At 46.8% G+C, this 12,578-nt stretch overlaps 2 protein-coding genes across 4 annotated transcripts in view; one reads left to right on the forward strand and one right to left on the reverse strand.

Moving 5' to 3' along the window:
- PRPSAP1 (phosphoribosyl pyrophosphate synthetase associated protein 1) overlaps nucleotides 1-389 on the reverse strand; it is a 61,657-nt gene extending 61,268 nt beyond the window's left edge. Inside the window, exon 1 of one of the 2 annotated variants that reach the window (XM_006136477.4) lies at nucleotides 230-389. Coding sequence is in view for 1 of the 2 variants with exons in the window: in XM_006136475.5 (XP_006136537.3) it covers nucleotides 46-133 (88 nt within the window). In the remaining variant the exon portion in view is untranslated. Of the gene's footprint in view, nucleotides 1-45; nucleotides 170-229 lie in introns of those variants that run through there. The other variant, XM_006136475.5, reaches the window with a different exon arrangement.
- Nucleotides 390-1,042: 653 nt separating this feature from the next.
- SPHK1 (sphingosine kinase 1) overlaps nucleotides 1,043-12,578 on the forward strand; it is a 60,052-nt gene continuing 48,516 nt past the window's right edge. For both annotated transcript variants that reach the window (XM_075903610.2, XM_075903611.2), the window contains exon 1: nucleotides 1,043-1,827. The gene's annotated coding sequence lies outside the window, so the exon portion shown is untranslated. The remainder of the gene's footprint in view (nucleotides 1,828-12,578) is intronic.

Here is a 12,578-nt window from a genome sequence, read left to right on the forward strand (position 1 = left end):
CGCCGCCCGCACCACCTCGAGGCTCAACGTCCGCCCCCGACTCACTGCGCGCGCCCGCTCTGGGGGACCCGCGCTTGCTGGCATGATCACCGAGTTGCCGGGCTAGAGCGCCACCCCGTCTTTTAGCGGCCATTTTCTAATTAGACCTCCAACCGTTCCTCCGCCCCGCCTTCGCGCAGCCCGCTTGAGTGAGGGCATAAAACGGTGATCGATATCGATGGAGACGTACCTCGGGTTCCTCCACGTGACTGGCACTTATGGAGGAAATAACATGAAAAGAACCCTGGGCTGAATAATGTCTGCGGGCGGCGCAGGCGGGGCCCTTTATTTCCCCGCCCTGGTTTATGGCTTCGCTTCCCGGATCCAAGATGGCCGCCGAACAGGACCCCCACCAGAAGGGAGCAGGCGCTCTGTAATCACGCTCTATGGTAGAGGAAGGGGGCTATGGGGGCGGGGGCAGATGTCCCAGGATGGGCGGGGCCGCCTGTGGAAAGAGGCGGGGAATGACCTTGTCCTGGTCTCAGTGCCCTGCCCTGACTCGGGGCTCGCAGCTCGCACTGCCTGTTGGGGGGAGTGGCCTGAGACCTATCAAACTCATCACACTCTGCCAAGGAGCTGCCCAACAGGAATGGCATGTGGGTGCGCTGGCCCCGCCTTGAACTGGAGCCCACAGCACTGCGGGGAGAAGACAGGCTCCTCATCCTGCCCTCCCGTGCCCTGGGAAACATGCTAGCCCACATCCCCTCAGAACATGTGCGCCCGCCTCTGCAACCACCATAAGGGGATCAAGACCCACACCCTCTCTCGTGAGACTGAAATCTCCCTGGGCACTTGTAGCAGAAGGAAGAATGGCAGGAAATAAAGCTGTTCAGCCCTGTACAGGAACAATGTTCAACTTTTCATGAAAAGGGTTGTTGCAAGGCTGCCCTGACTTATCTATTTCTAGCCCCTTTGTTTTTAAAATCGTGTTTGTACCAGCTGCTCCTGTTTATAAACTGTTATAAAGTTTTATTTACCTTGTGGTGTCTTATGACCTTCTAGCACATCTTGTTCAGCTACACTCAAACCTGTGAAAACCAGGACATGCAAAGTTAAAATACACACATCACATCCACAGTACAAACTGAGCTCCCTGGAGCTGGAAGGACCACTGAGAGGTTTTGTCCATCATGGTGCCCCTTCAGGGTGTTTAAGCACTTGGCAATATTTCTCCAGTTGTCCTCACACCATCCCTGTGAAACAGAGCAATGCTATGACACCTTTTACAGATGAGGAATTGAGGCACAGAGAGTCATCAGTCTGGTGTATACACTGCAACAAAAACTCATGCTATCCAGGCTATTTCATTGCAGTGTAGATGTTTGGGACCTCTCTCCTCACAGGCTTCTGGAACCCAGACTCCAGCCCAGTCTATACTTCAGCCCCTTAGCCCAAGCTAGCTGTGCACATCTAATGGCAGTAGAGACATACCCTTAGAGATTAATCCCATGATCCCATGGAAAATCCATGCTACCGCAGGGTATTGAGCCCAGCGCTCCCAATTCCTATGCAAGACTGCTAACCACTGGCCCATCCTTCCTCCATATGATTGCAGAAGGGAGTTGCCATTGTAAACAGACACAATGAATGATTACAAGACTGTTCCATTGTTTGTTCAGTATTCTACAGCTCTGAATTCCAGAACTTGCCTGCATGTGCTCCAACTGATATTAGGTGGAGGGAGTATTTGAAGAGCAGACTAGAAGACTTATTACTGTGAAAGAAGAAAGGTGAAATGCCATGGGCATTGCCATCAATCTGGTGGCATAAATGACGGCGGTCTCCAAGGTAAGTGAAAGGAACAGCTCATAAACCTGCAGGGTGACGGAGGTTGCCCCGATAAAGCAGTTTGGGGAGAAATTATGAAGAGTGCGAGGCATTTTTGGGGGTGGAAATAAGTATACAGGCAATGTCCACATTGGCAGATGTAAAGCACTGGCAGTTACAGTGCTGCTCATATCGCTTGCACTTGCAGTAGTCCGGTATTTGCGCACTCTGTCCGGTAAAAAAAATCAGAAAATACTGGACATATGCAATGTCCGGTATTTTCTGATTTTTCCGGCTGTGCACTGGATGGAAGCCTGGCGTGGGCGGGGAGGAGCGGCTGGGAGTCCCAGCTGGGAGGTGGGGCCGTGATTGCTGCAGGGAGCCCTTAGTCGGTTGAGTGTGAGGAGGAGGGGAAGCAAGTGGGACAGGGAGCAAGTGCCCAGGTCAGTCCCACTCCCTGCCAGCCAATTTGCTCACCCCCCCCCTTCCCAGCCGGCCGGTTCTCCCCCACTTCCCCTCCTGATCTTCCCTACCCAGTCCCCCTGTATTCCCCCCAGCTCTGCTTCCCGCTGGCCTGTTCCTCTTCCTGATCTCCCCGGCCGGCACCGCTGCACCCCCCCCCCAGCTCTGCTTCCCACCCACACTTCCTCCCGGCCAGCACCACTGCACCCCCCCAGCTCTGCTTCCCGCCCCCCCTTCCTCCCAGCCACCCTCGTGGCCCCCGAACCCCCCCAGCTGTGCTTCCCACCCCCCTTACTCCCAGCCAGCCCTGCCCCCTCCCGGCTGGTCTCCCCTCCCCTGATATCCTGCGGCCAGCCCCGTTCCGCCCCCCCCCCCCATGACCAGCCCTGCTTCCCGTTGGCCCCCCCATCTCCTCCGGCCAGCCCCGTTGCCCCTCTCCCTCCCCCCCCGTTACCTTCCCAGCCAGCACTGCTCCCTTCCTGGTCGGTGTGACGGACCAGGTCGGGTCTGGGCACAGCTGAAGGCGTCTGCTCAGGGCGAATTGCTCAAATTCAGGGCTCCTTACAGCCCCCAGACTGGAGACCTTCCTAAATAGGCCACAAATCAGTCCCACAGAACACTTCAGCTGCCTGCCTGAACCCCTCCCAGTTCTCAATGCAGGCTCGCAGCAGAGATGTTATAACTGCTGGCTTAAAAGTCCTTGGTGCACATCCTATGTCAGGATGGGTCCACAGTTCTTCCAGGCTCGTGATTCCCTGAAAGTCCGCATCTGGGGTCAGGAGCCGATCTGGAGACCAAGATGGAGTCGGCCACATGGCCTATTTATACCTTCTTCCTGGCTTCTTCCAAGCTGGAGACAGTCACATGGTCTCTGACCAGGCACCTAGATTCCTTCATAGGTGGGTCTCCGGTTCTTAAGAGACCTATTGTCCCTGCAGGCTTGCTAATTAGCATGTCCATAGGCTGAGCCTATCGCTCAACCACATACAGAGAAACTTCCAGTCTCCATACAGAGTACATATTCATAACTCCACACCCAGGCTGTGTCTACATTGGCAAGATTTTGCGCAAAAGTGGCTGCTTTTGCACAAAATCTTGCCACCTGGCTACACTGGCCGCAAGTACCTGCACAAGAACACTGATGTTCTAATGTATAAAATCAGTGCTTCTTGTGCAAATACTCTGATGCTCCCGCTCAGGGATAAGCCCTCTTGCGCAACTGTTCTTGAGCAAGAGGCCAGTGTAGATAAGCAACGTTAATTTCTTGCGCAAGAAAGCCCGATGGCTAAATGGCCATCGGAACTTTCTTGCACAAGAGAGCATCTACATTGGCATGGATGCTTTTGCACAAAAGCACTTCTCTTGTGCAAAGGCACATGCCAGAGTAGACGCTCTCTTGTGCAAATACTTTGACGCAAAAACTCTTGCGCTAAAAGTATTTGCGCAAAATCATTCCAGTGTAGACATAGCCCCAGACATCATGCAGATATATGAAGAACATATACAGAATCAGTAGAAAGTAAGCTTTAGTTTGACACCTCACATGGCCCTCTTTATACCACTTTTGGGGCGAACACCCCCCATGGGTGCAGCAGACCCAGCTGCTCCCCTCAAAATCCAAGCTTAACAAAAACTAGCACCATGTAGGCAGGCGATCCTCACGCAGGTGCGACTGTTTGTGAGAGAGGGATGGCAGAAATAGACAAAACTAGAGAGAGAAAGCAAGGAGGCCTCTGTCTCTGAAATTTTCCTCCCCAGCCTTGGTTTGATAGAGCCCGGGTATATTGACCCTCAAGTCACACTGCAAAGTCTACCTCTTCTCCCAGGCTTTGGAGAGAGAGGAGGATTTAATCTTGGAGCATCAGACAGTAAAATATCATTACTTAAGCAAGTTAGTGCTAGAAAAGTGAGGGACGTATCATTTGATTCATAAACATCTAGACTCATAATTTCAGTGGTGTCACTCTCTGTGGTATGGGGAGGGCTGGATTCGCATCCCTCTATCCTGAACTCCAGGTCCTCTGATTGGTGGAAGTTTTGATAGTGCAAAGGTGTCAGATGGGTCACGTTGATTATCATCTGAAAACTCTTTCTCCCATGAATGCGATGGTACCAAATATGCCTAATTTAGAATAGTTATGTAGATATATAATCCAGAAAAATACAGTACAGCCGCTCTCCGAGTTACGAACTAGTTACGGACCAACACTTGGTCGTAACTCGAACTATTCATAACTCGGATCCCATAGAGTTACATGGTGACTGCGCTGTTCATAAGCGCAGATTGCCGTTTGTAACTCGGATCTGCATTTACGACCGTTTTGGTCGTAAGTGCGGATGGTCGTAAGTGGAGGTGGCCGTAAGTCGGGGAGCGGCCATATTTACAAATATCAACATTTTTAAATGTACCTTAACAAAGGGTTGCTTGTATCACTTATATAGATATATGAAAGGTATTGACCTTGACTAATCCTACAGAATTCAGACTTGACATGTAGGACTGAAAACATTTCTTCATCAAGATCATTATCAGTATCATCTCTGTCTAAGGCACCATTGCTGGACAGGGCAACTACATTTGTATCCTCCCTCTGTGGTCCAGCAAAGACACATGCGCTTGGTTTTCAGCTCTCCAGCACAGGGGTTGCCAGCTTTCCTGATCGGGTGCCATTGCCACAAACGGTGTCTGGCCTGTCCGGTCTGGAAAGTTGGCAACTGTACAAGCTGTTCCCTCTTGTGAGTGGGAAGATACACATGGGCTTCAGCTCTGAACAAGCACATTGATCACATGTTCAATTTTGTTTTCACTCAGTTCAGGGGCCTTTGGACTGGAGTTTCCAGGAACCGGTAGTTAGTATACAAAGGGACTGTCTCCCCAGAGTGTATTTACAAAAGATTGGCTTTGAAGGGGGAACACTGCATTCTCCTCAGCTCAGAATATTTCCTAAGGAAACCTACTGCACACCTATTGTTCCTCATACCTTCCAGAGACTGTATTCATTTTGTCTTTCTACTAAATATGTTCTGTACACTCTCACAACAGTATATAAACATTTGTAACACAATGAATTCCAAAGTTGTTCATTCTAATTCACCATGCTTTAATTTAATAAAGTCTATCTTAATTCCATAAGGTTTGTTCAGGATATTGTCAGTCCATCAACACTGATCCTCATCCACGTGACACGTTTATCTCCATGCAAGGCAGGCTGCTGGCCAGACATTTGCAGGGTGATGAGCAGCTGGTCTTTGCATACAAGCATTTGATTAGCAGAAGGATTGATTTGGGAGCACATGGTGGTATTTCTCATATAATTGGTGTGTTCAGTTAATCTTTCAAGACCCATCCATGCTTGATATATAGAGAAGGGTAATTCTGGATGCACTTGATCATCCCAGAGTCATTCCATTGCTTGATAATTCACCCTCTTGGTTAGGAGGCATAAATGCAACTCATCAGTGATAAGTATCAGAGGGGTAGCCATGTTAGTCTGAATCTGCAAAATGCCTCTGGAATTTCTATTACATGCATTTGGTGAAGTGGATCTTTGCCCACGAAAACTTATGATCCAATAAATTTGTTAGTCTCTAAGGTGCCACAGGACACCTTGTCTCATCAGTGATAGTTATTCTGAGCAAACTGAGAGATCAGTGGGCGTAGCTGGTAAGGACACCTCGTGTAGGGCCAAGTTAAAAGGCTGACTGTGCTGGAAGATACCTTTCTCCTAAAATGGTATGGTGATTGTCACCTCACCCACTATATTTTATAAAACTTGCCTTATGCTTATGAATATGCATAACTTGAAGACGCTTTAGGCAACATGCATCAGGTAACATATCATTTTTGAGTTTCTTTTTTTTTTCAGCATCTGAGGAAGTGAGTTGTAGCTCATGAAAGTTTATGCTCTAATGCCCTAATAAATTTCTTAGTCTTAAAAATTCCACATCTTGTTTTTGCTGAAATAGACTAACATGGCTACCTCTCTCAAATCTGCTGAATGTGTGTATTCTGTTTTTATGTATTATTATTGTATCTGAAGTTAGAAATATGAACTGTGGAACTGTTTATAATTCTAAATGTACTAATGAGAACCATTACTGATACTCCTAATGGCCCAGTGCTCAAAGTAACAATCTGTGAATGGTTTTGTTTTTCCCGTAAGCCTGAATTTTGGTTGGTCATGTCAGGACTTACGGCCAGGCAACCTGATGCTGGAACCCATTTTGAATCTGGTACTTTTCCACTCAAGATGAGAAAAAATTAAACTAAACAGAAAGAATTCTGTGGTGGTCAGACACCAAGAGACCCCCCCACTTGCCATCTGAGGGCATGTCTACACTTATTTTTTGAAATAACAAGGTGAGCATCCACACTACCAAACCTGTTATTTCGAAATAATAACTCCTCTTGTGAAGAGGAATACGCTTATTTCAAAATAGTTATTTTGGGAGTTATTATTTCAAAATAAGTTATTTCAAAATAACTCCCCATTGTGGACATGCCCTAACATGCCAGCTGGAAACATCTAAGATTGAACAGGGGGAAGGATCAGGCCCAAGTTAGGAGGCTGCCTAGCTTGTGAAAGATGATTAGAACAGTTGTTAGGGTAAGAATTTGCATGTAATAACTTAGGCTATGTTTACATTGCGCTCTCTTGCATAAGAACATATGCAAATGAGGCATGGCAATGAATATCATCACACCTCATTTGCATACTTAATTTTGCACAAGGGGCTTTTGTGCAAAAACCCCCTCTTGAGCAAGAGCCATTCTTGAGCAAGAGCAGTGTAGACTGTTCCTTCTTGTGCAAAAGCCCTTTGCACAAAATGGCGGCTCATTAAGTATTCTGGTTCAGCATATTAATTGCCACACCTCATTTGCATATGTTCTTGCGAAAAAGAGCGCAATGTAGACATAGCCCACGTGTATTAGGAGTAGCTGGGATGTTTTGTTTATTTTGTTCAGTAACATACTTTAATCTGTCTGTTTTCTCTTGAATACTTAAATCCTACTTTTTATACTTAATAAAAACACTTTTGTTTATTATCAAGCCCAGTGTAAAAAATTATTACTTGGGGGTAGGGGAGCAACCATTGTGCATATCTCTCTTTGATTGATAAAGGAAGCTAACTGTATGAGCTTTCTCTGTGTAAAACTTTTATACAGCGGAAGATGGATTTATTCGGGGGTTTTGATCCTCTTTGGGACTGTGTTTCTAGGTGCTGTCAACAACCTTATAGCTGAGCCCTCCCAGAGATGATCTGATTCAGCATGAGTTGCTCTGCTCGGGGGCTGTTACCCCAACTCTGTGCCTTAGCTGGGGGAGCTTCTAGGCCAGCAGGACAGGGTGGTAAGGTGCCTCAGAGGGAAGGTAAACAGGCTCCGTGGCATGACCAATACACTAGGAGACAGTCTCAAGGGGACCCCCTCCCTGTGATTGAACCCGTCACAGCCATGTCTTGTATAGCCAGATCATTTGAGGGTACAATCTATCTTCAGCTCAAGTTATACTCAATTATTTTTCACCTCTAGGTTGCATCCCATTTTTGCACAATAGCCAAGTGAGGTCACCATTCACAAATGTACAGAGTTCTGGACTCCTTGGGTTCAGAATTTTTGGACCTTGGTAGGAAAGTAAGTGAGTCAGGAAGTCAGGAAGCTCCTTCAAGCAACAGTTCTTCACTACTCTATCTGCATCAGAGGCTGAGACTGGTTCCCATTAATATACTCCTGACAATAGACCACAGCAGTAGCTGCAGGGTACCTTTGCCCGCTGCTGGATTTTCAAGGAAGTTAGCAGCAGCAGAAAACATAAACTGACCCTTGCCAAGCTCTGGGAGAAGTACAACCACTTCATTCAATACCATGTGGCCAAAACCTTCATTTCCTATTGCACTCTCCAGGCAGAGTACTCTGCTGTCATCAATGGATGACAAGTACTGTGCACAAGCTGCGCAAGGAACTTGGTATGGATTTTGGAATGTTAAACCATTTGGAATATTATTTGTTAAACCAACAGCCATTTGTAATGGTAGATTACACACTCCACACAGCTGTCATATATGAGTTGGAAAACTGCTTTTCACTCAAGCACTCTGACATGAGACTTTGCAGTAAAAGGGGCAGTCTTGTGTTCTCCACTGGCTCATTGTTGTACTAGTTGGTGCTGGAGTCGCTGCGGCCACTGGTGCACTACTTAGGGTAGATTAAGGACAAGTATAACATGGAATTGATTTTTTCAGGTTTGGAATCAGCTATGGATCCTTGGGGCTACTAGTGGGTATTGTTCATCTCCCTAATAGTCTTGACCCTTTTAGGCAACTAAGTAAAAATTAGGATTTTGTAATAAATTGCTTTGGGATTGTTATTAATTAGGTAAGGTAATGTATTTTGTGTAACTATGTACCTACCATTTGCAGATGGATTCCAGTAATTTCTCCCTGAATGCACATTCCAGGCCATGTCTAAACTACACCCTTCTATTGGCAGAGGGATGTAAATTAGACATAACAAAAGCGCAAATGAAGCGGGGATTTAAATATCCTGCGCTTCATTTGCATAATGGCGGCCACTGCTTTTTTTTTTAAATGGGGCTTTTCGAAAAAACCCAGCAGTTTAGACAGGGCATTTTCAACAGAAATGCCCCATTTTGAAAGATCCTGTACTCCTCAAAAAATGAGGAGTATGGGATCTTCTAAACGGGGCATTTCTGAGACTCCTTGTGTCTCTTTTGGCACCATAAATAAAGTTGCAAATCAATGCCATAGAACTGTTTCTTTTTGCCAATGATGGTGAATCAGCTTGAAGCACTCCTCCATTTATAATAATCTGTAACTGGCATCATGTTCTGAGCAGTATCTGGTAACCCAGAACTGGCAGTAGAGGGCCACAGGTTAACTTTGTGAGGGATGAATATTTGACAAGCCCGTGTTAAGGTATCATTTTTTTAAAGTTGATTTTTAAACATTTTTTCAAATATGTAGCTATGCATTGTTCTAGATTTGTCATATTTAGGATCAACGGGTTCCTGGGAGACAGGGCTTTCAAATGATACCTAACTCAACCCATTTCTGATGATATTATCAACTTTCTACCAGGTAGAAGACCTGGTGTGGGAGCTGGAAGGTGCAGGTGTGGGGGACTCCCTTGCTATGCCGCAGAGGATGACACCACTGAAATTGTGATTCTATACATTAAGAATCAAATGACGCCTCCCTTGCCTTTTTATCAGTAACTTGTCCATGGAATGACACACGCTTCCAAATTAAGTTAAAGGAATCAAGAATGGGTGACTCCTAACCCTGACCAACTGAAGAGTTATTTATTCATCTGATGCTCAGAGAATGAAAAGAGAATGGAAAGTTGACATGAGGTTGTGCCAAACCATCACTGGAGAGAGTGCAGTGGGACTGGATAAAGAAGCACACGGCTCTACACTGAGAAACTTCTCCTTTTGTTCTTGGTACCTTGTGCATCTAGAGCCACAGGACTTTGTACTTTCCTTGTAAATAAGCAAGAATACATCAAAGAAATACCCAAGTGTCACCATTTTCTCTGGCTAACTGGAACAAACATGCCACACGGCCCCAAACTTTTCCTAGTGGCTCAAGTTGAAACATTGGCAAGAGCAGAGGGATTAAGGGAGGGATGGAATGGGAAACAGCAGCCAAGATATATACATGCAGGTTCTGTGGACTTTGAGAAATTGAAATGTGATGCAGGTTTAATGGGGAGCCATTAAAGGAATTCAGGGGGTCAGGGGCCAATGCATATTGGCCTGTCCTGTTGGGATTAATCAGTAAACCACAGCCCTGGGGTGTGTCAGTCGTCCCATGTGTCCACACCAAACAATCTCTCTCTAGCCTGAACTTTTGCCCTTGCTGCCATGCCTCAACCCTGGCCTGTTCAGACTACAAACCCTTGACTGGTATCTGTGCCAGTCTCTGGGTCTCTTCGTTCTTGGCCTCTGTGCTGAGGCTGCCAACAATGTCCTTCCATCTGGAGGTTTCTGTGCCAGGTATGTTTGTCTCTCAGGAAATGCTCTGAGAAACACCAGATATTGCAAGTACCAGACACTCTCAGCTCTCCTAGGAGCAGATGGAGAGGTCCATCCTATCACAGGATTGGGCCCTGAAGGATTTCTTTGATAATTAAGTATGCACATATTCAATTTTCTATTTCCATAGAGCCTTGCAGAATTCTACTCCCCCACTTCTCTAGAGCAAGTAATGTTTTTTTCAGTTCTTGGGCAAGTAAAATAGCATTAATTTTATTGTCCTCATTGGAGGACTAGTGCCAAATACTTTTGTCCTGAGTAGTAGGTTTTCCTGGCAGTTTTTCAAGACAGCCATTAGGTAAATTCATTAATATACAACTGTGCCTATTAGCAACTGGCCTATTTTTCTGGACAACGTGCGGATAATTACAGCACGGTTTTGCAGCCAACCAAGAATTGAAATGAAGGGTCACATTCAGGACCTGCCAAGCTTGCCAATATCCTTTTCAGACACTCTGGAGAATGCAGATCCTATTATTCTTCAGCGTGGAAAGTGCTGGCATGCTAAGGGTTAGGCTGCAGAACAGCCCTGTTACAGGCTGTTGTCTCTGCTTTCCACTGCATTGTCTTTTTTCAGGAACATTCAATATATTTAGCCAGTTTCTGCAGCTTCTTTTCCAGTCTCCCATTCCCTGGGGCAGACATGCACTATTGTCATGCTCCATCCCTAATGTAAATGACAAGGAGAGCTGTTTGCTTTCCTTTTATATACTGCTGCTGCATCTGTTCTCACAGACAATGGCTTAAAACATTGCCCTGGGGAAGAACCTCAGGCTACATTCACTGCAGTGCAGGTGTGACTTCATTATGATCCCTCATCTGCACATGTGACCGGTCTGTGGTTCAGGAGGTGGTGTTGTACATTTGCCACCACACTACAGAAGCATGGAAAGGATGAGATCAGGGATAGCCAATTATTTCTTGTCAAGGTCCAAATGTCTTGGTCAAAGTACAGTCAAGATCAAGACTTTAGATAAAATAATAACAACAATAACAATAATGATGATAATAAGTAAATAAAAAGATTTTGGGGCCTGTTCAAGAGTTCCAGGTGGCCCAGATTTGGCCCATAGTCTGCCCCTTGACTATATCTGGACTATATTTTGCATATCAGTAATAGTCAATTTCTTCCTCCACCAAAAACCTATTTGGCAGAGAGGAATCCAAAGGTTAAATCAAATATTTATAGAGAGGGGAAGCATGAGGGTTATTTTTTTATACTACATGTGGGTAAGGGTGAAAATAACTCAGATTTCTTACAGGCACAGCTGTAGTGCCCCTTGGGGGGCCTCAGGGCAGGAGGTTGGGGTGTGTGATATGACAGTACCTGTAAGAAATGTAAGGCTATGTCTACATTCGCGGTTTCTTGAGCAAGTACGGCCGTTCTTGCTCAAGAATCTGCAGAGCGTCCACACTGCCCGCCCACTCTTGCACAAGAAAATTTACAGTATGGCGTGGTAAGAGGGGGCTCCTTGTGCAAGAGCTATGCTCTTTTTTAACAGGTTCTTGCGCAAGAAAGCCCTATGGCTAAAATGGCCATCAGAGCTTTCTTGCACAAGAGAGCGTCCACACTGCCATGGGCGCTCTTGCGCAAAAGCACAGCTCGCACATGGCGGTGTGGACGTTTTCTTCCGCAAGACTTCTTCCACAAGAACCCTTGCGTAAGATGTTCTTGCGCAAGAAGCCGCGAGTGTAGACATAGCCTAAGTGTGGATGGAGTGCAGGGAGCTCTGGGCAGGAGATTGGGGAATGTGTGGGCATGGGGGGACTCAGGGGTAGAGGGTGGGAACATGGGGGTGCAGGAGTCAGGATTAGGGTGTGAGGAGGGGCTCAGGGCAGCTGGCTGTGTGGGGGATGCAGAAGTCAGAGATGGGGAGGGAAGTGTGGAGGGGCTCAGGGCAGAGAGTTGGAGTAGTGGTACAGGAGTCAGGGCAGGGGGTTGGAATGTGTGTGGGGGGGAGTTCAGGCAGGCAAGGGCACCCTTTAGGGAGAGCAGGGGAGCGGAAGTCCCCCGATTGCTACTAATGCTGTTTGTTGCTCGCTGTTCCCCTTCTGTCAGTGTCACTCACTGCTCTGTCCCCAGCTCACACCAGCCAGGGAGGAGAGGAATGCACAGGAGCTGGTCACTTTCCTCTCGCTCCCTGACAGTGACGGAAGGGGAATAGCAAGCAACAAGAAGCATTGGTGGGACTTGGGGGGAAGGGAGGCTCCAGCCCCTCTGCCCTCCCTAAAGAGCACCCTGGGGGGTCAGGG

This window comes from Pelodiscus sinensis, chromosome 20, assembly GCF_052426305.1.
Source record: "Pelodiscus sinensis isolate ZL-2025 chromosome 20, ASM5242630v1, whole genome shotgun sequence".
NCBI classification, from domain to species: domain Eukaryota; kingdom Metazoa; phylum Chordata; order Testudines; family Trionychidae; genus Pelodiscus; species Pelodiscus sinensis.